Genomic DNA, 23592 nt, shown 5'->3' with positions numbered 1-23592 from the left:
TAGGTTGCTGGAAAAGGGTTATGTTGCTACAAGATTGAAGTCATCACTACAGAAGTTTTATGGTTGTCATCATGAACTAGTGGATCGTTATGGTGTATCCATCTGCACCATGAAAACTGATTTGTTCCACGTGCCATAGTTTTCCTTTCCTCTTTTGTCTACCCCGGACTTGACTTTTTATGAGCAACTCGACGGGTGTTTCTAGAAAAGCAGAGGATGCTTACCCTACCAGTGCACCTGGTCCATGCTCCCAGTTTTTAGTGGAGTCCAAGTTGCTCATTTGCTTTTGTTACTTTGTATGTATGATTTTAGTTACTTTATCTTCTTTGTTGTGTATGTCTGTTTTCCATGTCTGGTCTTAGTCCCTGGATTACATTCTTTTCATTACTGCTATAACCTTGATTCCCTTGATTACTTTCTGAATCTGTAGACACACATGATTATTAAACCAAAAAACAATACATTACACCTGTACCATATAGTTCTTTGCTTTTTGAATGAATTTGCATATGTATGAATTCGGAAGGAAAAAAGTATAAGTAAGGATTTCCCTGGTGAGATTTTTGGTCATTTTTATTCATCAAATAGATTACTTAATGTTCCATTTCTCAGAGTACCATATTTTGGGGAATCTAAAATAAAATGAATTGAAAGAGTATAATGCAGATCTCAAAATGGAATTCCCTTTACTATTTTTCTCTAAAAGCATTTTGTAATACCTATAATATACTATATATAAAAACAATAAGAAACGAAATTCAGACCTATATTTTTAGCTGACATGGCCCTTTGCCATCACTTGGTGTCTACCATTGTTGTTAATTTAAAAAAATATCTCCTTCTTTGACACTACTGGACCAAACTTGGTATAGATGTTCCTTCAGGCATTCTGTCTTGAACCTTTTTTGACATATTTTTTACTATTTTCTTTAAATTTTTTCTATATATCTACTCCTCAGAAACTACCAGACATATTGGAACCAAATTATAAGAACTAATATGAGGATTTTTGATTCGATGATAAACATGGCAGCTGTACCTAAAAAAGACAGTAGGGAACAAATGACCATTTTAAAAAAAAATTGAAATAGAGAAAGAATAGTTAATCAATGGATCACAGGGAAAACACTTTCCCATGAAACAAAGAATAATTAATAGATCACAGGGAAAACACTTTCCCATGAGAAAAAGATTTATCAATGGATCAAAGGAAAACACTTTCCCATGAGAAAAAGATTTATCAATGGATCAAAGGAAAACACTTTCCCATGAGAAAAAAGAATAATTAATGGACTAAAGGGAAAACACTTTCCCATGAATAAAAAGAAAAATAGGCTCCCAGGAGCCTGAATCGCTCACCTGGTTAAATTTTTGCCTTTCAAGGGCAATAACTCTAACAAGGATTGTCAGACAATTTTGACTCCATTTGATTCATTGGAGACTTTTGCAAGCCTTATAATAAGGATCATTGCAGCAATTGAAAGCTATTGGCTAAACCTAACCATTTTGGAGATGTATGCAAAAATCTGCTCTCTGACCAAATTGTTCTATTTTTAGAAACGGCAGTCATGTTTTTTCAATGATCAAAAAATCGATCATTTCGTTAAGGATACCCTATAAAACAAAAATGTCAACTTTCATTGAATTTTGCAAAATAGTTTCTGAGAAGATTTTTTAAAGTAATAACATCAAAAACAGCAAATAACGTCCAAAAAGGGCAATAACTCCAACATGGGTCAACAAATTTTCACCAAAATTTAACCACAGATAGATCTCATCATGCTGAATACTTTCAGTCACATCAGATTTTGGTTAAACCTAACCATTTTGGAGATATATGAAAAAATCTGCTGTCTGACCCCAATGTTCTATTTTTAGTAACAGCAGCCATGTTTTTTAACCAATCAAAAATCCAAACATTCATTTTGTTAAGGATACCCTATTAAACGAAAATGCTAACTTTCATTGAATTCTGTACAGTAGTTTCTGAGGAGAAGATTTTTTTAAAGTAGTAACATCAAAAACGGCAAAAAAACATCCAAAAAGGGCAATAACTCCAACATGGGTCAACAGACTATCACCGAAATTCGACCACAGATAGATCTTATCATGCTGAATACTTTTACCCTGTCAGATTTTGGTTAACCGTTTTGGAGATATATACAAAAATCTGCTGTCTGACCTTTATGTTCTATTTTTAGTAATGGCCATGTTTTTTAACAGATCGAAAATCCAAACGGTCATTTTGTGCAGGATACTCTAAGAAACAACCATCTTAAGTTTCATCCAAATCCATTCAGTAGTTTCAGAGGAGAAGATGTTTGAAGAAATTGTTAACAACAATGACGACAGACGACACGTTGACGACGACGGACATCAAGTGATGGCAACAGCTCATATGGTCTACGGCCAGGTGAGCTAATAATGAATGGATCACAGAGAATACACTGTCCCATGAGACATGGAATAACTAATGGTTCACCTGGGAAACACTTTCCCATGAGACAAAGAATAATTAATGGACCATAGGGAAAACTCTTTCCATGAGACAAAGAACAATTAATGGACCCCAGGGAAAACACTTTCCCTTGAAACAAAGAATAATCAATGGATCACAGGAAAACACTTTCACATGAAACAATTATTAATTATTGGACCACAGGGAAAACACTTTCCCATGAAACAAAGAATAATCAATGGCTTTCCCATGAGACATGGAATAGATCACAGGGAAAACATTTTCTGATGAAACATGGAATTATTTATGGATCACAGGGAAAACACTTTCCCATGCAACATAAAATACCACTGAATACATTTTATAATGAACAATATATAATCAATTCAACTAAATAATATTTAAAGAAGCATTAGTATAAAGTATATGATGTTGACCAACACTGGTTCCCTACTGGTTTGATTATCCCTTTGTCACCTAACTGTGTTGATAATACTTGAAGTCTGTTCTTATAGTCATCAATACCAACATAGCACCCCTGAAATAAGATACAAATTAACCACAGAGATATGATATTCTCATTACAAAACATTGTTCATTAGTTCATTTATATTATCAATAATCCAGATTTATATGATATATACACATGTGTGTCATAAAAAAAACCACATGCAAATAGAAAATTGAGATTGATCTGACTTATTGTGTGATTTAATCCTTATACTTGTGGGATTGATCACACATTTTGTATAATTTAATCCTTATATTTGTTGGATTAATCAGACATTTTGTATGATTTAATCCTTATATTTGTGGGACTGATCAGACTTTTTGTATGATTTACTCCTTATATTTGTGGGATTTATCAGACTTTTTGTATGATTTACTCCTTATATTTGCGGGATTGATCACACATTTTGTATGATTTAATCCTTATATTTGTATGATTGATCACATATTTTGCATGATTTAATCCCTATATTTGTTTGATCAACCACATATTTTGTATGATGTAATCCTTATAATTGTGGGTTTGATCAGACCTTTTGTATGATTTAATCTTTATATTTGTGTGATTGATCAGACTTTTTGTATGCTTTAGCCCTTATATTTCTGGGATTGATCACATATTTTGTATGATTTAATCCTTATACTTGTGGGATTGATCACAAATTTTGTATGATTTAATCTTTATATTTGTGGGATTGATCACACATTTTGTATGATTTAATCCTTATATTTGTTTGATCAATATTATTTTCCCATTTATGTGAAAAGTCAAGATGAAGATAAACCATCATTTCTTCCACTACCGTTTGTCAACAAAGGTATAGATGCAATTAATTTGGCTAACATCCTCCATCACAAAAACCGTTACCAACAAAATTCCCCCATATTTCAAAGACAAATCCAAACCAATTATTTCATATTCCTATACTTCACCCACCGCATCCAAAATTTTCAATTATAAAAGGCTATTGCAGAACTTCGAGATTGAGGACTTCAAGGCTAAACCACCTGACTGTTCTTGCAAAACCTCTCCATTCAAATATGGTCCTTCTGGTCACGTCGTTACGGGAGATTTAACCATTATCGAAAACGAATCTCTGCGTAATATCCTTTCTAAAGGTCCCAAGTACCATGAACCACGCTCCATAAATTGGAATTATAACTTTAAAGTTCTTATGGATGCCGTCGAGGACTATGCAAGAAAATAGATAAAACGAGAACAAGAAGACATTGATTCTCTGTCAGAGTGGTTGAAGGCCGTGAGGTCTTTAATTTTGAAACTAATGAAAGTTTTAAGTAGGTCAACGAGTGCCAAGGCTACATCAGTTTTCAAAGACCCCGATGTAGCAAAAACATTGTCTACTATACATGACAAGTATGTTATTGTTTTTGTCTGCAAAACGTTTTATATCCAATGTATATTATCAGAGGTAGACGTAGAAAATAATAGCAGTGATAAAACCTACACTGCTACCAATCTTTCCAAAGAAGAGATTGTGGAAAACCATAAATCTGTACTATCCTCTTTTGGTCTCTCTACCAAGGACGATGATTGTGATTGACCGTCTATGTACTGGATTCCTAAACTTCACAAGAATCCATACAAACAACGTTTCATAGCTGGATCTGCAAATGTACCACCAAACCTCTTTCAAAACTTTTAACTTCTATACTCACAACTGTCAAAGAGGGTCTACATCCTACCATAACACTTGCTACTCCTGTAGTGGTATTAATTCAATGTGGATCCTGAAAAATTCAAAAAATCTTTTGGAGACAATCAGTTCAAGACTATTATCTGAATATAATAGCATTAAAACCTATGATTTTTCAACACTGTATACTTCTATTCCCCATACTCAGTTAAAATCCCGACTTAAAAACATTATACATTGTTGTTTTTCCAAAAAAGATGGTACACCTAGATACAAATATATAGTTCTTGGTAGAGATTCCTCATACTTTGTAAGAAATTATTCCAAATCATCTTCCAAACATACAGAGGAAGATGTTTACAAAATGCTGGAATTTTTAATTGACATCATATTTGTCCAGTGTGGTGGACGTGTTTTTCAACAAACGGTCGGCATTCCAATGGGAACAAATTGTGCCCCTTTACTAGCTGACCTGTTCCTTCACTCTTATGAGGCTGACTTTATAGCTGATCTGATCAGAAAGAAAGAATATTGTTTAGCTAGATCCTTCAATCTCAGTTTCCGCTATATAGATGACGTGTTATCTTTAAACAATCCTAATTTCGGGGATTTAATACATCGCATCTCCCCAAAAGAACTTGAGATAAAGGATACTACAGACAGTGTGAAGTCAGCCTCATATCTTGACCTACACTTAGAAATCAATGGTAAAGGACCAAACTTTACGACAAACGTGATGACTTTTCATTCAGAATTGTCAACTTTCCTTTCATCTGTGGCAACATCCCTTCAGCTCCTGCGTATGGAGTGTTCATATCACAACTCATATATTATGCCAGAGCTTGCCGAAACTACGCAGACTTTTTGTATCGCACTAGAACTCTAACAAATAGGCTTCTGGAAAAGGGTTATGTTGCTACAAGATTGAAGTCATCACTACAGAAGTTTTATGGTCGTCATCATGAACTAGTGGATCGTTAAGGTGTATCCATCAACACCATGAAAACTGATTTATTCAACAGGTCATAGTTTTCCTCTCCTCGTTTGTCTACCCCGGACTTGACTTTTTATGAGCAACTCGGTGGGTGTTTCTAGAAAAGCAGAGGACGCTTACCCTACCAGTGCACCTGGTCCATGCTCCCAGTTTTTAGTGGAGTCCGAGTTGCTCATTTACTTTTGTTACTTTGTATGTGTGATTTTAGTTACTCTATGTTCTTTGTTGTGTATGTCTGTTTTCCATGTCTGGTCTTTGTCCCTGGATTACCTTCTTTTGATTACCGCTATAACCTTGGTTCCCTTGATTACTCTTTCACACATTTTGTATGATTTAATCTTTATATTTGAGGGATTGATCACACATTTTGTATGATTTAATCCTTATATTTGTGGGATTGATTGATTTAATCCTTATATTTGTGGGATTGATCACACATTTTGTATGGTTTAACCCTTAAATGTGATTTCTTAACTTCCATAATGAGAGCACATCATTAAGAAACAAAAAAAATAGAATAAAATGAATGAATGTTCTGAAATGTTATGTCTTTAAGTACAAGAGAATTAAATCTAAATTAAACAGGAATTTGTAACTTATAACTAATGAGACTGACCTGAAGGCATCTTACACCACCATTTAATTTAAAACCTTTTCTTGCATGTAATAATCTTCTGTTATTAACTGTCAAAAGGTCTCCAGGTTTCATTTTAAACACTATCTGTAATAAAGATGATACACAATTTGTCATTTTCATTAAAAAACTTGTTTTTTTCTTAGATATTATCAATCTAAGAAAAGACAGCATCAGTTAATACAGATATAGAAGATTTTTTTCTTTTGTCTTTTTTTATTTATTGTTTATATTTTAAACATTCAAGTTTGATTCCTTTTAAATTTGCTAATTTATAAATGATAATACATGTAGTAAAACCTTCCTACATAAGACCATATTAATAATGACAATGATAAATAATTCAATATTCATATTATATCACACAAAGTAATAAGAAATTTTCATTCCTCAAAACTGCAATAAACTGTTATCACAGAGATAGTCTTGTATGTTCGATATTGTCAATATATTGGTGTGTTTATCAAATATTACTTTTTGTGTTGCTTTCATATTTCATATAATAATATGAATTTATAAAATTATCATTTTTGTGTTACCACTACAAAATGCACTAGACTGCAGGGGTATATGTGTAAAATTGGCATGAATTTGTGATGTAATGATGGTACTGCATCTGAACACCAAATATCATTGATTTAGAATAAGGGATTCATGTTTAAATGAACACATCAGAAAACTTAATGTTAAACTTTAATATTGAATTTTGTAAGTCAACAAACTAAGACTGCGGGGCTTTATGCATAAAACTGGCATGAATTTTTTTATGCAATGATGGTCAAGCATCTGATGATTTGATGATTTATTCCATTTCGTCCATGGGTGGACATAGGGCGACCACAGTTTCTCGCCATTCGCTTCGGTTTTGGGCGATGGTGTTACAATTCTTCCACGTTAGTCCTACTCTCTTCAGTTCAGAGTTCAAACCCCTCCTCCAGGTGTTCTTTGGTCTTCCTCTTTTTCTTTGCCCTTGGGGATTCCAATCTAAAGCTTGCTTTGTAGTGTTTTTATTGTTCTTCCTTAAAGTATGACCAATCCATTTCCATTTTCGGGTTCGAATGGTGTTTTCTATTGGTTGTTGTTTTGTTCTTTGCCAGAGTTTCTTGTTTGTTATTTTTTTTGGCCATCTGATATTCAGTATATTTCTTAGGCACTTGTTAACAAAGACTTGTATAGATTTCATGGTGTTTTCTGTTTCTCTCCAGGTCTCGCAACCATATAACAGGACAGACTTAACATTGCTGTTGAAAATTTTGATCTTAGTAGTCGTTCTCAGTGTTCTACTTTTCCATACTGGTTTTAGAATGGAAAAAGCCTGTAATGCTTTCATCTTTCTGGCTTGTACATCTTCGTCAAAGCCTCCAGTTGTACTCATGACACTTCCAAGGTACGTAAATTTATCTACATTCTCTATCTGTTGGTTATTTACCAATATTGGATCCATCTGGTTTTGTTGGATTCTCATGGCTTTGGTTTTGGCTGTGTTGATATACAATTCTGTTCTTTTAGCTGTTTCTTCGAGATGGTTGACCTGGTGTTGGGAATCTTGAAGACGATGCGATAGTGTGCATCTGAACACCAAATATCATTGACCTAGCATAAGGGGTTCTTATTGAAATGAACTTATCAGAAAACTTAACGTTAAGATTGTGGACACCGCTGTCGCCAGAAAAGCAAAACCTAAGTCTTGCCTTCAGTGACTTTTGTCGCAGATGAGACAAAAATTGAACTCCTTTCTAAAATAATAATACATGTATCACAAAAAATGAACACAAAAGTTTCTAGATTTACACTAGTTTCACAATAATTCATTTTGCTTCAGTCCCAAAACTAAGAGCATAAATATACCACACTCTTTTATATTTCAGTAAAATCAAGTGAGTAATATAGTAGTAGTCAAGGATACAAAAGTGTTTTGGCAATGGACAAATCATTGCATAAAAAGGTAACCCTGCTGACAAGTAGAAGTTATAAAAAGAAAACTTTTATGGGATGGTATTTGCAACAAATTGAACATTACAATGCTTTAATTCACAGACCATAGTGTTCAAATGTAAAATGCAACATTTCAGTGACTATGTATCTGACCTACCTTATTTGATGAGCTATCAATTGCTTTTGCAAATTTGTTATATGCTCTGTAATATGGCATAACATCTTCCTAGAATAACAAAGCAATAATATTTCAGTTTCCTCCTTGCAATAAATGTGGAAATGGAAGTGTAATTTTGGATGACATGGCACTTTTTTCAGTCTTTTTATATTTTCCTAAAACTGCCAAATCTGAAGCTGAATCTATATAATGCCACATATGACCTTACAAAAACTTGTTTAATTTAACATTATCAAAGTTCCTACTTAACAACAGTTTCTATTAAAGTAGATCAATATCATACCTAACATTTCTAGTAGATATATTTTCCTAGTTTTTCTGGAGGAGTACACTGAATTAACATACATTAGAATTTAACTGTACAAAAAAATAGGTCACTGAACTTGATTTCAAGATAATTGAGCCATAATAAAAGCAATTTTTATATGGATTCTGTGGGGAATTTCTGACTGACCCCTATGTTCTATTTTAAGTATCGAAATGTTTTTCGGTAAATCAAATATCTCAACATAAGTTCTATGCAGGATACCCCAAAGAAACTTCATACCAAGTTTGGTACCAATTGGTAAAGTAGTGTCAGAGGAGAATGTTTTGAAAAATTGTTAACGACGACAACACCGAGTGATGGCAATAGCTCACAAGGCCATGAGCTAATAAAACACTTAATATGTTATTACACCATGGCAAAATACCCTCCTTATTTCTACTATGTTCTTAAACAGACTTTCAAAAGCATACAATTAATTTCTTAATGCAAGTTTCTACCTTTTTAACATAAAGAGGACCTTCAAAAGGTGGTGACCAATTTACTCCAACAATTTCTTCCTTGTGGTTCATCACAATATGTGGTCTCTGGTATCTCATATGAACTGGAGAATCCCTAAAATATAAATCAGATAGATGATAGATTAAATTACAAATTGGAGAGTCTCCATTATCTTAAATTTAATAAATATAAGAATAGTAGTATATATATATATCTCACTCAAAAGAATCTCTGACCTCAAGAACACAACTATGCCCAACCAAAAGATAAAAATATCATGAGTAAAAATTATGTTTTCCCATGAATTATTTCAAACACCCCAGCACTTCACATCTTAGTTAAGATATTTGTTATTATTAAGAAGCTGTCCATGTAAAAATCTGGCAGATCCTATGGTACCGGTTGCACATATGTATGTCAAATTGTATAAAGTTTGTTTTAAATCAACAATGGATAGGTCAGAAAATGATTTTAAAGTTTCCTTCCAAAGCAAACAAATTTTACTCAAATTAAATAGTTATCACCATTTCTTCAATGAGTATCAATGCTTTCTACATTATTTATTTCTCTTTAATCTTTAAAGTAAAACCCACACCAATGGTAATCATAATTATAAAGTAGAAAGTTGAGATGGATGATGTGTCAGAAAGAAAACAAATTTACTGAACTTTTCACAAAGAGAATACCTATGCCTAGCTTCAATCAGAATTAAACATTAAATGAAAAACTTGTAAGTTTGATTATCTCCCTTTGGATTCCTCAGACAGTAACTATATTCCTTCATGCATGTCTACATACGATGCCTAAACTTCCTAAAAATATTATCGAAATCCCTTGAAAAACTGTTAACAATGACAACAACGATGAACAAAGACAACAACAGATGACAATGACAGATGCCAAGTGATGGCAATAGCGATAAAATGTCCCCAAGCAACATTTATATTAAGTTTTGTTCTCATTGGTCCAGTGGTTTCAGAGTAGAAGAATTCAGAAAAAATTGTTAGCATGGATGGACCATGACAATGATGGATAATGATGACAACAGACACCAAGTGATTGCAATAGGGACAAAACATCATAAAAGGGCAATAACTTCAATATGGCTTAAAAGATGAAAATGAAAGAAGATGAAAAAAAATGAAAATTTTACCACAGATAGATCTCCTCATACTGATTACATTTACCCATGGCTAAACCTTATGTATTGGAGATAAATGCAAAACATTTCTGTCTGATCCCTATGTACTGGTTATGTAGTTACCATTGTGATTGCTAACTAATACCAAGATGGTTACTGGTAATGTACTAACTACAGCCAGGATTTGTGTTTGGTTGTGTACCAACTAGTAAAAGTATTTGTGATTAATAATGTACTTACTACTACCAGGATTTGTAATTGGTAATGTACTATCCACTACAAGTATTTGTGATTGGTTATGAACTTACCAATGCCAGGATTTGTGATTGTTAATGTACTTATCACCGCCAGGATTTGTGATTGTTAATGTACTTATCACTGCCAGGATTTGTGATATTAATGTACTTATCACTGCCAGGATTTGTGATTGTTAATGTGCAACCACTGCCAAGATTGTAATTGGTAATGTACTATCCATTGGAAGGATTAGTGATATACTAACCACTGATAGGATTTGAGCTTGGTTGTGTTCCAACAACTACAAGTATTAGTGACTGATAATGTACATACCACTACCTGGATTTGTGAATGGCAATGTACTAACACTGTCAGGATTTGTGAGTGGTAATGTACTAACCTCTGTTAGGATTGTGATTTGTAATGTACTAATCACTGCCAGATGGAAATGTATTAATTGCTGTCAGGATTGTGTTTTGTAGTGTACTCACCAGTGCCAGGATTTGTGATTGTTTTATGTTCTAACCACTGTCAGAATTTGTGATTGGTAATGTATATACCACTGCCAGGATTTGTGATTGGTAATGTACTAACCACTGCCAAGATTGTTATTGGTAATGTAATAACCACTGCTAGGATTGTGATTGGTAATGTACTTTCCACTGCTAAGATTTGTAATTGGAAATGCACTAACCACTGCTAGAATTGTGATTGGAAATGTACTTACCTATGCCAGGATTTGTGATTGGTAATATACTAACCACTGCCAGGACTAGTGAATGGTTATGTTCTAACCACTGTCAGGATTTGTGAGTGGTAATGTATAAATTACTGCCAGGATTGTGATTGGTAATGTACTAACTTCCGTCAGGATTGTGATTTGTAGTGCACTAATCACTGCCATGGGGTAATGTATTAATCGTTGCCAGGGTTGTGCTTTGTAATGTACTTACCACTGTCAGGATTTGTGATTGGTAATGTACTTACCAATGCCAGGTTTTTTTAAATAGGAAATGCACTAACCACTGTGTGGTACACATTTACATATATATTTATATTATTATAATGGGCTAATATCTATTGCAAAGTTTTTACTACATATTTTCTCTTTTTCCACTGTCCTTTATTCAAAAATAGAGATCAATTTAGTTGTAAAATTTGAAGTAAACATAAGATTTTCTCATTCATTACAAAAATAATCTTTTATTCTGATCTGTAGCACATGTACCTGTAAAAGTGAATTTTTTGGAATGTTGCTGGTATCTTGGTAAGGACAATGAAATCATCAGGATATTCTTTTCTAAAACACTCAGCTATGTGGAACATATCTAATAGCATAGAATCCCCTCCTTCTACACAGTTATCGTATCTGTTCATAAAAAAAATGATCAAGTGAAAAACTTTGTTCCAGAAATCACATATAAACCAAATGTTACAGTGCCAGAACCTCAAGAGGACTATTTGCAGAGGCTCTACAATACACCATTCCGGTCGCGTTAAATGCTATGAAATGCCTGTTTTTTTACCATATTACGGCCCTTGATTCCAAAAACATTGGGTTATACACCCAAATACCTCCCTTTTGTGGTTTGGATTTGGAATCATGTAAAATTTTGTAAAGATCAACCAACTAATATTCAATAAATCATACAAAAATCAAATGTCTACAGATGATGACAATATGGACAGCAACAACAAAACCATATAATTATATTACCACAATTTTTTGTAGTCATGTAAACAGCTATTTGATCTGTATGAACTATTTCAAATAACCACAGCCATGTTTAACCTCTGATAAAAAATACCCACAATAGTTATGTGCACAATACCTTAAGGTTCTTTAAATATATACAAAGTTCGGTAACAATTTATTGTAAATAAGATTTTCAAAAAATAAAAAAAAAATGGAAGAAAAATAGGGGCCTCTATGTAATGGAAGGAAGGAAAGAAGAAAGTTATGATGGAAGGATGGACACCCCCATCACCATGTTACCCCCACTTTGCAAGGTGAGATATAACTAGAAAAACTGTGATCAATGCTCACTACATTGATACCCCACTCCTGCATTTGATAACAGGCACCTTTTGACTTAAAAATTTATTTGGATCAAAACTGAAAAAGAAGGTGTGAAGATCCTGGGAAAGTTTCCATTCAGCAGTGTAGGATGAGTAACTGATGAGGGTTGGGTCCTTCCATGTTACCATAATCATAAATGACAAAGCCCATGTGATCAAACTCTAAAATACGAGATGCACAATTGGAATATGTAATAGGATTCTGCAAAAGTTTCATTAAATTACATTCAGCGATGTAGGAGGAGTAACGGATAAGAAATGGATTCCCTCTGTGTAATGGAAGAAACAGACAGCCCTATCACTAAATAACCCTGCCCCCCTCCCCCCACCCCCACCCAATGCAAGTGAGGATATAAAAAATACAACAAAAAAGGGCAATAAGCCTAACATGGGTAACATTTTTTTTAAATATCCACACGGTTAGACTACATCATGCTGAACACTTTAGACTAATTTGCCAAAAATAACCTGCTGTTTGAGTCCTATTGTCTTTTTTTAGACACAGAAGTCAATTTTGTCAACTGATCAAATCCTCATATCAGTTTTGTGTACATTCCCTACAGAAGATATTTACAAAGTTTAGTGAAAACCTGTTTTATAGTATTAGTGGAAAAGATTATAAGAAATAATAACCAAAAAAAATACCAAAAACATGTCAAACAGGACAATTAATCCAACATGGATGAACAGAATTTCATCATTATTTCACCATGGATTCCATCTTGCTGAACACTTTTAACCCCATCAAAACAAGTCTCAAACTATTGGTTTTTGAGACTTTTTTCAAACTGCGATGTCAAGGTCGCAGTAGTTTCACATTGTAGAAATATGTTGAAATCATTGTGTTGGTTTAATTAGAAGTATTTGATGGTGATACCTGTGTTTATTCATTAGATTCATAATTTGTCAAGTGATTGCTGAGCAGTAAATAGTGATATATTTGATTTTGTTTGAAAAAAAATTGAGTTGAAGCGAGCCATCTCGAAATCTGGAATCACTCTTGTATAGGTTATATACTAGTGAGGCTACATATTTGGTAGTCGGAGCAAGCCCCTGTGCATGGTTCAAGTAATAATCCCCAAAATTAATCCTAGCCTTTTGCTGGTATAGCACCTTGTGGTACAATTTCAGAGATACATTAACTTTAACACGAGGCTTTGTCAGAACAACAGAAATAATATTACTTTTCACTCCCCTATTTGGCCCTAATTCCAAAGCAGTTCAAGTCACAAGTTCACTACACCTGAAATCAATCTGAGGCTTCCATCTTTGGTATTGTGAATTGTCGTGCAATTTCAAAGAGATCTATTTACTTATGTAATCAAAGGTGATGTTCTGACATCATGAAAATGCTTGTTTCTAGCCCCTTTTTGGCCCCACATTCCTAAATGTTTCAAGACACAACCCCAAAATCAATCCCAGTCTTTCTTATGGGAACTTTCTTCAATCAAGCCAAATGTCCTTGTGGATAAACTAACGGTACTATTATATTTTCTTGAAATGGAAGATTTTTTTTTTCAGTTCAGACTCAAATTTAAGGACTATACATTTTCTTGATTAACACAGTAAATCAACTTTTTAAATGCATATTTTTGACAAATGTTGTCTGTCTGCCAGTAAAACTCATTTTATTATCTTTTTTTCTTCATACATACTGGAATTTTACTTTAAGTATCCAACAGGGAAACAGATGCATCATTAATTTTAGCTAACTTATTTCTCCTGCAACCATCTGCTCATCGAGATAACGATATTTAAAAACTACCGTACTATGTTGCCAGCTATCAATGTTCATGACTATCAATTGAAGAGTGTAACCTATCAGATGTTTTAATGTATTAACAGTAACGAAACAGAAATGGAAACTGTAGACACACAAAAAGACAAAAAGTCACATCAAATAAAATATAAGACTTAAAACATAAACATTCTTAGTATTCACTGGTTAAGGTTATTGTTTTTAAGTACAGCTCTGCCTTAAATCAGGCAGAAGCTTATAACAAGTGATTCAAACATATCTTTAATTCAAAATATCGTGATTAGAAATCCTTCAGTAGATCCCCATAGAAATTGTATTCGACAAAAGTTGATTACTGGAGATAACAACACTGAAAGTTTGGTTATGTTTTATTACAGAAACATGCAGGAAAATTTCCCGCTGGAAATTTTACACTAGAAGTAGTCAAAGAATATTTCACAATAAATAGCAGATCCAAGAAAATAATCACAGGAAGATTTCAGGATGTAACAAATAGGTTTGAAAAGTTTCATTGATTATCTTGAGATATGATGAATCACACCTTGCCTGATTTTTTAGTCAGACCCATGATAAGGGTTTCAGTGTATGTAATTCAGTTTGACACAACTTACTGTGTACAATGTAGCATCAACAGACCTGGCGGAGATTCATAATAATTCAGGTCAACATGGAAATCCAACGGAACATCACTATATGCTATATTGATTGGATTAGGTACTGACTTAACTTCAAAATCCTGTAGCATTAGGTAAATAGAGAAAGAAAACAAAAACATATCATTACTATCTTTTTGAAAAAAAATCTTTTCAAAATTTAAGGTGATGTATTTAAACAAGCCAAGTTAAAAAAAACAACTTTAAAATTTGATTTTTATTTCAATGACATAAAAATACAGGCATTTAAGATCATCTTATAAAAAGACAGAGGTTCCAAAACGTATTCTGTAAACCCTTGTTCTTTACCAATCATATATCTACACTGTTAAGAACATAGCTATCAAAATTAATTAAAAATCTTTTATAGATCTATTCGATTAAACTGAAATTATTGTCCCAAAACAAATGTCTATGAAAGACGATGACAATACCACCTTAACCCTATGTGACTGCATTTTCTATGTGATTGTATGAACAAGAGTCTCACAGGAGCCTGAATTGCTCACCTGATGGAATTTTGTCTTTCACAGGAAATATATTTAACAAGAAGTTGACCAACAATTTTGACTGAAGAAGACTTTCGTAGGACTAATTATAAGGATCATTTTAGCAATTGAAAGATTCATTTTTATCTATCATACTTTTCAAGATATTGGCTGAAAACTTTTTCCCCTTTCAAGGGCAATAACTCTTATCAGGAGTCTTCTGACAAAATTTATGCCTGAAGACTTGTAGTCCCAAAAATAAGGATCATTTCAGCTATAGAAAGGATTTTGGCTAACAGCTTTGAAGATAAATGCGAAAAACTACTGTCTGACCTCTGTTCTATTTTTAATAATGGCGGCCATGTTTTTTGACAGAATTTAGCTAATCCTAATGGTTTTGGAGATATATGCAAAAACTACTGTCTGACCCCTATGTTTTATTTCTAGTAAAATCCCCACATCAGTTCTATGCAGGATACCCCAAAGAACATTCATACCAAGTTTGGTTCCAATTGGTCAAGTAGTTTCAGAGGAGAAAAGTTTTGAAAAATTGTTAATGACAGACAATGACGACGATGATGGACGAGGAGGAGGTGAGGCCTTTGGCCAGGAGTGCTAAAAAGTAATCAATACTAACAGTATCATAGATAGTCTTCATAACTGGTGCTATTATTTCAGCAACCTAAAATGGAAACCAATGACATACACCAGTATGCTTTGTATGAACACATGAGGTTCTTTAACAAACAAAAAAACAAACAGTTATCACAGAGATATATTTCCCCTTTAGCACAGGGACACTGTTATTCAAAACTTCATTGACAGTGGAAGTGTTACTAATTTTATATGTTATGGACAATATATAATATCAGTCCAACCATTTGGCACCACCAAAAGTAGATAGATTCCTCAAATATAGTTTATTGTTTGTATTTTTAGAACTATGACAAAGTGCATACCTGTTAACCCTCCCTCTTTTTGGGTCAATCTCCCTTTATGAGAAAGTCAGAAATCTCCCTCTTTCACAAACTTTTCCCCCAAAAATCTTCCTCTCAGCAGAAATTTGCACAAATTATGTTGTAAATGGCTTATCAAATTGATGTAAATACAATGTTTATGTAACATAATAATCATTGAGAAACAGTCATCAAATAATTAATCCTTTTGTTGTAATAATTACTCAAATTTTGCTAGAAACCCTTAGTAAATTAACAAGTCTATAAAAGATTTTATATCTTTGTTTTATCTTTGTATTTTGATTTCTAGCATTTTTTTTTACTGTGAAAAAAAGTTGTCACACTAAATCTCCCTCCTAGAAAAGCTGAAAGGAAGGAAGTTTCCCTCTTAGAGCATTCAAAAGGGCAAATAAACTTCACAGATAATTTTCTTGTTAATGGGAAAACAAATACCTCACAAACAATTCTGTTTTTCAATGGAACACTTGTAAGTAGACTTGCTCCATATATGTTAATGTCTTTCAGCCATCTGAAGGATTAAACAGTGTTTAGTTTACTGTTTCTCTAGGAAACAAAGATAAAAGATTTTTCATATGTGTTTTAATTGATAATTAATCAAATTCCAAAGCTGTCAATTAAAGTAAACTATTTAATGATAATTGTGTCAACTGTAATTTTTTACTTCTCGCAAAGTATAAGACAATATGTTTTTTAAGTCTGGCTAAAGATTGATGCAGGACTTCGTAGAATGGTGTTAAAAACTCTAGCACATGTTTCCTTATCACTCTTTATCTTAACCCACCTCAGGATTCCTGAATCATCCTTTATCATTAATTTATCTCAGGATTCTTGTATCATCATTTACCTCAGGATATTCCCATATCATCCTTTATCATTAATTTACCTCAGTATTCCTGTATCATCCTTTATTATAATATACCTTAGGATTCCTGTATCATCCTTTATCATTAATTTACCTCAGGATTCCTGAATCACTCTTCATCATTTCATTGTATTCTAAAGTTTGCAGTTTCTGTCAAAAAAAACAAAAAGAATATAAGATATGACAATATGACAAGAATTTTCCTTAAAAACTGCCAACTATTTCTAAAATTCAACTATAATGAATTTAAAAAATTTAAGTATTATAGGTTGAAAGCCTTTTGTAGGATATTTGATAAGAGAATACTTATCAACTCCAGAAGGCTATACATCAATATCTATTGGCCTATAGCAGTAGACCTCTCAATGTAGTAATGGCCTATAACAGCACACCTCTCACATCTGATGACCTATAGCAGTAGTACACTCAATGTTCTAATTGCCTATAACAGAAGACTTCTCAATGTTCAAATGACCTATAATGGTCAACAGCAGTATAACAGGAGACTTCTCAATTTTCAAATGACCTATAATGGCCTACTGTAGTATAGCAAAAGATTTTTCAATGTTCCAAAGGCCTTCAACGACAGACTTCTTAATCTTCTAATGATCTATAATAGCAGACTTCCAATGTCTGATGGACCATTAAAGCAGACCTTCTTAATGTCTATTGGCCTATGGCAATATACTTCTCAATATATAGTGGCCAACAACAGTAGACCTTCTCAATGTCTATTGGCCTATAACAGTTTGACTTCTTTTATCACCTTGTAATCATATTTTTTTTCTTCTTTCTTGATTTATTGTGTACAATCTATAATAAAAGCTTACATCACAGCCTTCCACTGTTAAAAATACCTATCAAGGCATTCCACTTCATAATACTACTTTGTTTTCATTCGAAAGATTTTATTAATAAGGGTTTGGTATTTCTTATATCAGTAAGAATTTTTTGATAAATGAAAGTTTCAAAGGAAGAGGGCCTACTGAAATAATTGATAAAATAAATATTAAAAATTTGGAAGAAAACTTAATAATGATGTAATTTATATTGTAAATTTTCAATTTTATGCATTTTATGGATCTCTGTGCCCATTTATTAAAAAAACTTTCAAAATTCATGCTAAAAATTGCTTTAGTCCAACTTTACCTGTACATGTAAATGTATTATGCAACCTAACTAACTGTCACATGATTACATGTTAAGTTAACACCTGGCCACATGTGTAACCCAATTGTACCGTTTGTTTTCTATACTTGTTTGTTTTAGTATACATATTGTTTTACATTATGATTTACTTTTGTGTCAACTGAGAGGCTTTTAATAAGCTGGTAAAAGCAATAGTGTATCGAAACCAGGAGCACACTGTCAAAAGATTTTTTTGTTTGTAGTAAATGTAGCAATGCATTCCATTCTCTAATATGATCCAGCAAAGTTGGAAAAGTGCTGGAAAATTAAAATTTAGCATGAAGACTCCCACGCTTACCATGTTTACCATATTTACAGTTGTTATTCATATTGCTGATCAATTAAATACTTGTTGATTTACAAATGTTATTCATATTTTAAAAGATTAGTTGGTAGTATATCAACTAATCATAATGGTAGTGATATCGATGACGCAAAGACTTGATGGTTGGAGTGGAGGTCCTTGATGATGTAGTTGATGTTGGGAGAATTCAGGGTGTTTTTTAATTTATTTTTTATGGTTTTATTCATGGGAGAAACAGAATCTCCCTCATTTCTCTCTGGGATTAAAGGACTTCTCCACTCTCGATAGTTAAATTTTAGATTTTAACCCACTTGCAAAAGCTCATGGGTTAAAATCTAAACTTAAACTATCTCCAATGGAAAATTCCCGAAATCCCCTTGAGACTGAAGGAGAATCTATATTGGTTTGCACCACTGACTATATTTTACTATCCAATCCCCTACAAACAATTTCAAAATAACTCAAACAAATAGTGTAAAGTAAAACACACAGGTGTAATTGTTTTTTTTTTATTTTATTCAAGATATACTGATTGAATACCCAAATAGATTACTTTATTTTGTCTGTAAATGAAAATAAATTTTCTTTTTTTATTTTGTTAAAACGAAGATAAAACTAATTGTTTTGATTAAAAATAAATGGAATAATTAGACTTTTCTAAAGGGAAATAATTTCATTTATTCTAGAAGGCACTACAGAGCCTAATGTATCTCCATCCTTAGAACAGTAGTTAAAAATTAAAATTATTGATGGAAATATTAAGATGTACAAAGCCACAAATATATATGGAACTTTAAGATTAATAGAATTACCCTTTACAGGTGAAATAAACTCACAGACATGTTCATCCATGAATATCTTTCAGATTTGTCTAGTTTAGCATAATTATTTTCCATAAGAATTTTCATTGGAACAAATCCTACATGATCCATCCATTTTATTTCCAGATTATCATCTACAAAATATATTGTACTGTGTTAATATAATATAGATATTTTGCATTCCTGTTCTATTTCAGATATAAATTAGAGCTTGGTCATAAAATAAAGGCTTTGTACTAAGATAGTAACATTACAAAAACTATACTAAAATCAGACCAGATTTAAAAGAAAATAAACACCTACTACGTCTGCAAATACAAAATTCAAATTATTGAAAAAGAAACTATTCTCATTTGAATGATTACACATACCTGTTAACCCTCTTACATTAGGTTGATTGATTGTTGGGGTTTAATGTCCGAGCAGCAATATTCTTACAATGGGGAGACTCCCACAAAGTTGATGAAAAATTTAGAATCTCCCCCGTAAAAATGTAAGAATTGATGGAAATTACTATACTTTCTGAGAAAAAACACTAAATTGAACTTTGCATAAAAATGTGCTTCTATGTAAAAATGTCCTACAGTGTCACAGGGAGAAGATCACATGTGAATAGTTCCAAAAGTTAACAAGTATGATTTCTCACAAACAAAACTAATGTACATCAGTATGTTAATTTCAAAAGTAAATTGTTTAGAGTAATAGAAATTCTGTACTTACTATCAATATGTACATGGGATAAAACAGTTTCAATGTTAATATCAGCAACATTAAACAGTTTCTGTCCAGTATGATCCTGTATACACAAGGGACAGTGACAGTTGTGGCGTAACCATATACTATCAAATCTAATGTAAAAAAGACAGCAGAAGAAGAAACACTTTAAGTAAGCTAACAAACATATGTAGACTTATATCATGTTAAATCTTTCCAATTTGTATTATTTTTCTTTGCAGGCATTAAGCAATTACCTTTTTGTTCTTCAAACAATTTTGTATGTGATGCCTATCCTTCCTATAGAATTTCTTCAAAATCTATTGAGCTGTTTAAACAAGTAAAACCCTTTACACTGGTATTAGGATAATTGCCCAATGCAGGCATTGGGCAATAATGATGTTTCTTCATCATTATTTGTCCAATTAATTACCTGAGGAAGATCATCAGATTTTATTGCAAATTAATCTAAAGAAGACCAAATCAATTCCCTAGACATCATCACCGTTTGCACTGTATCATGAAAACCCTTAAGTTGAATTATGTCCCTTTAGAGACATCTACCTTCATGCATATCTTCAAATGTGCTTTCCAACAAGCTTTTTCAAAGGGGAGCTTTGAGCAGCTGCAGCCACTTGCTGAGGCCCCTGAGCCACACAAAATGTGGATCATTGGTATTTTTGTGTGACTCAGGTTTTTTTGATAAGTTGCTGCAGACCTTCAAAGTTGCCATTGAAATATTGTTGGAAAACACATTTTTCTTTGCTAATCCTTAAACAAGATTATGAAAGATAAACATGAACAGTTGGATTACCTCTCATGGCAAGCACAAGACAGTTATTATATTCTTTCATGCACAATCTTTGAGCAGCTGCAGCCATATGCTGAGCCCCATGTGCTAAACAAATAGAAGATCATTTCCATTTTAGTATGGCTTAATTAATGATGAAAGTAAAGGTATTATATGAACCATGTGCCTGTACATATTCGAAAGTGTTTTATAAAAAAGCAGTTCCTAGAAAGCATGATATATCTTCTTTGGTGATTTAATGATTAGTATATGCAAACTTGGTATCATCTTAAAGCTTCTAACACCAGGGAAACACAGAAAACCACAATTCTTAACTAAGATAAAAATATTTAATGTTTTAAAGCATAGAAATAAGGGCCTAGATCTTCAAAACAAAATAAGTACACAAATGTATTTGTAGTACCTATTTACTTTCACTTGACAGTTCTTTCTTTGAGGCATTAATGGAGAATCATAAAAATTGCAAAAAAACATTTTTAAGAGGGTTATGTCATCATTAATCATCATTATTTTGCAACACTAAGACAAAATAACCTCAAATTCGCCTTTTTTAAGAAAATTTATTTCCATCCAGTAACCCTTTAATAGTATTTGGCTGATGTGTCATATTCTTATACAGTGATTCCAACCAAAATTTCAAAATGTTCTAGATTTTTCAAATTTAGTCCAACAAAGCTCAAACTTGGTGGAAGTATTAAATGGCAAAGTGTCTTCAGAAAATCTGGTTCATGGCTACCATGGAGACAGCAGGGGGTCTCAAAGGGACATAAAAATACAATGTACATCTTTTGACAACATTTTCACTGAAAATTGGCATTCAATATTTTTTGGAAATCAGTAATAAATGGTAGAGTCAGAAACATCAAAAATCGATAAAATATAGCTACTGAACAAATTTTTAGGCTATTTGGCAAAGCTGTAAGGCCTCCAGATTTTTCTGTAAATGAGGGGCTTGCAACCCATAGAAAGCAATGGGCTTTCATAAATTATACCTAAACAAGTCTATCAAGTTTCAAAACATTGGCACTTGTGGTTTCAGAGAAGCTGATCTTTCAAAATTGGCCAACCAGAAGCTTAGTTAGCCTCTAGTGGTGTCTTATTTCATCAGGCAGAACTAAAGTTCAATCACATGTAGAAGACCTCCCTTCTACCAATTTAAAGTGTGGATAATATTAACTCAGTATTAGCAGAGATGTAGGCCAAAATGTGATTCCCCATTGGGTTTCCATAGCAAGTTCCATAGCAAGTCTGAGGGACTGCAGCAACCTGTTGAACAACCTGAGCCACATAAAAAATGGATCATTCATAGAGGACATTGATTTTTACATCCCTAAAAGGTTTCAAAACATTTGCCAGTTGTTTTTTTTTAAAAGTTGATCTTTGAAAAGCTAAGATAGCCTCTGTCTGCCATATTCTTTATTCAAAAGGAACCAAAAGTGGATGGCATGTAGAGGTGCTACTTACATCATCCTTATTAATTTTTATTAAAACGGTCAAGGAGTTTTCATGAAATGAGCAAGTTGTGAAAAGTTTACTTTGAAAATATCAAAAAAAACTAAAGGAGTATTGTACCGTAATTTCTCTCCTTGTGCTTTTTCTATTACACACTGTCTTCCTCCATTCTGTATATAAGTATCTATCTTTTGTTCATTCTACAAACAAAAATTGCTCAAAGGTATTCAACATTTTAAAAATTACAGTCTTATTCAGCTATATTAGTAGGTAATAGAATTAAGGTAGATCATACCTAATATTTCTTGTAGATATATTTTCCTAGTTTTTCTCAAAGATGACCTTAAATGAATATACTTAAGAATTTTAATATAAAACACAGAGGTCACAGAACTTGATTTTGAGATAACTGAGCCCTATTAAAGTCAATATTTCACTACATTTTATATGGTTTCAGTAGGGAATTTGCAATATTTCGCAAACTTCTAACATGAGAATTGCCCACCTAGTTATATTTTAGCCTTACAGCTCTAACAAGGTCTTGTTCGACAACTTCGACTCAACGAAGACTTTGGTAGGCCTTATCATAACGATCATTTAAGCAAGTGAAAGTTTCTGTCTTCAAAGTCACTAATTGTGAAATATTCTATGCCACTGATTTTGGCTTGCTTTCAACATCTGAAATGTCACAAATGCAATATGTTCTAAACATCCACGAACTTCTGCCAGAATCTTGGTTCCCATGACATCATTACTCTTTCATAATTGTAACGACAGGAATGTTCTTCAATCAAAACAATTTGTTACCAGGAAGTGTGGGTAATATTTTCATTCCACAAGCTTCTTTCCAAATTATAGCGATCTTTGACTCCGGCGCTTATGATATTGACCAGATTAGAAAACTGGGTAATGTTCAATGCTAACAGATAATTTCATCTTTTAATGTATATTTCCAATTCTCATACAAGCAAAAAAC

At 32.8% G+C, this 23592-nt stretch overlaps 1 protein-coding gene across 1 annotated transcript in view; it reads right to left on the bottom strand.

Annotated features, from left to right (window-relative positions):
- LOC148623817 (mechanosensitive cation channel TMEM63B-like) overlaps positions 1 to 23592 on the bottom strand; it is an 85041-nt gene that overhangs the window by 44837 nt on the left and 16612 nt on the right. The window contains exons 4-15 of the mRNA XM_088566293.1: positions 22737 to 22816; positions 20360 to 20487; positions 19655 to 19773; positions 17421 to 17476; positions 16897 to 16972; positions 16125 to 16169; positions 14958 to 15082; positions 11737 to 11877; positions 9130 to 9244; positions 8344 to 8412; positions 6234 to 6338; positions 2874 to 2996 (exon numbers count right to left, since the gene is read on the bottom strand). Of these exons, the coding sequence (XP_088422419.1) occupies positions 2874 to 2996; positions 6234 to 6338; positions 8344 to 8412; positions 9130 to 9244; positions 11737 to 11877; positions 14958 to 15082; positions 16125 to 16169; positions 16897 to 16972; positions 17421 to 17476; positions 19655 to 19773; positions 20360 to 20487; positions 22737 to 22816 (1182 nt within the window). The remainder of the gene's footprint in view (positions 1 to 2873; positions 2997 to 6233; positions 6339 to 8343; positions 8413 to 9129; positions 9245 to 11736; positions 11878 to 14957; positions 15083 to 16124; positions 16170 to 16896; positions 16973 to 17420; positions 17477 to 19654; positions 19774 to 20359; positions 20488 to 22736; positions 22817 to 23592) is intronic.

Source organism: Perna viridis, chromosome 2 (genome assembly GCF_037379345.1).
Source record: "Perna viridis isolate PV_CMFRI_1.1 ecotype Kerala chromosome 2, ASM3737934v1, whole genome shotgun sequence".
NCBI lineage: Eukaryota > Metazoa > Mollusca > Bivalvia > Mytilida > Mytilidae > Perna > Perna viridis.
This window is presented reverse-complemented; position numbering and strand designations above follow the sequence as displayed.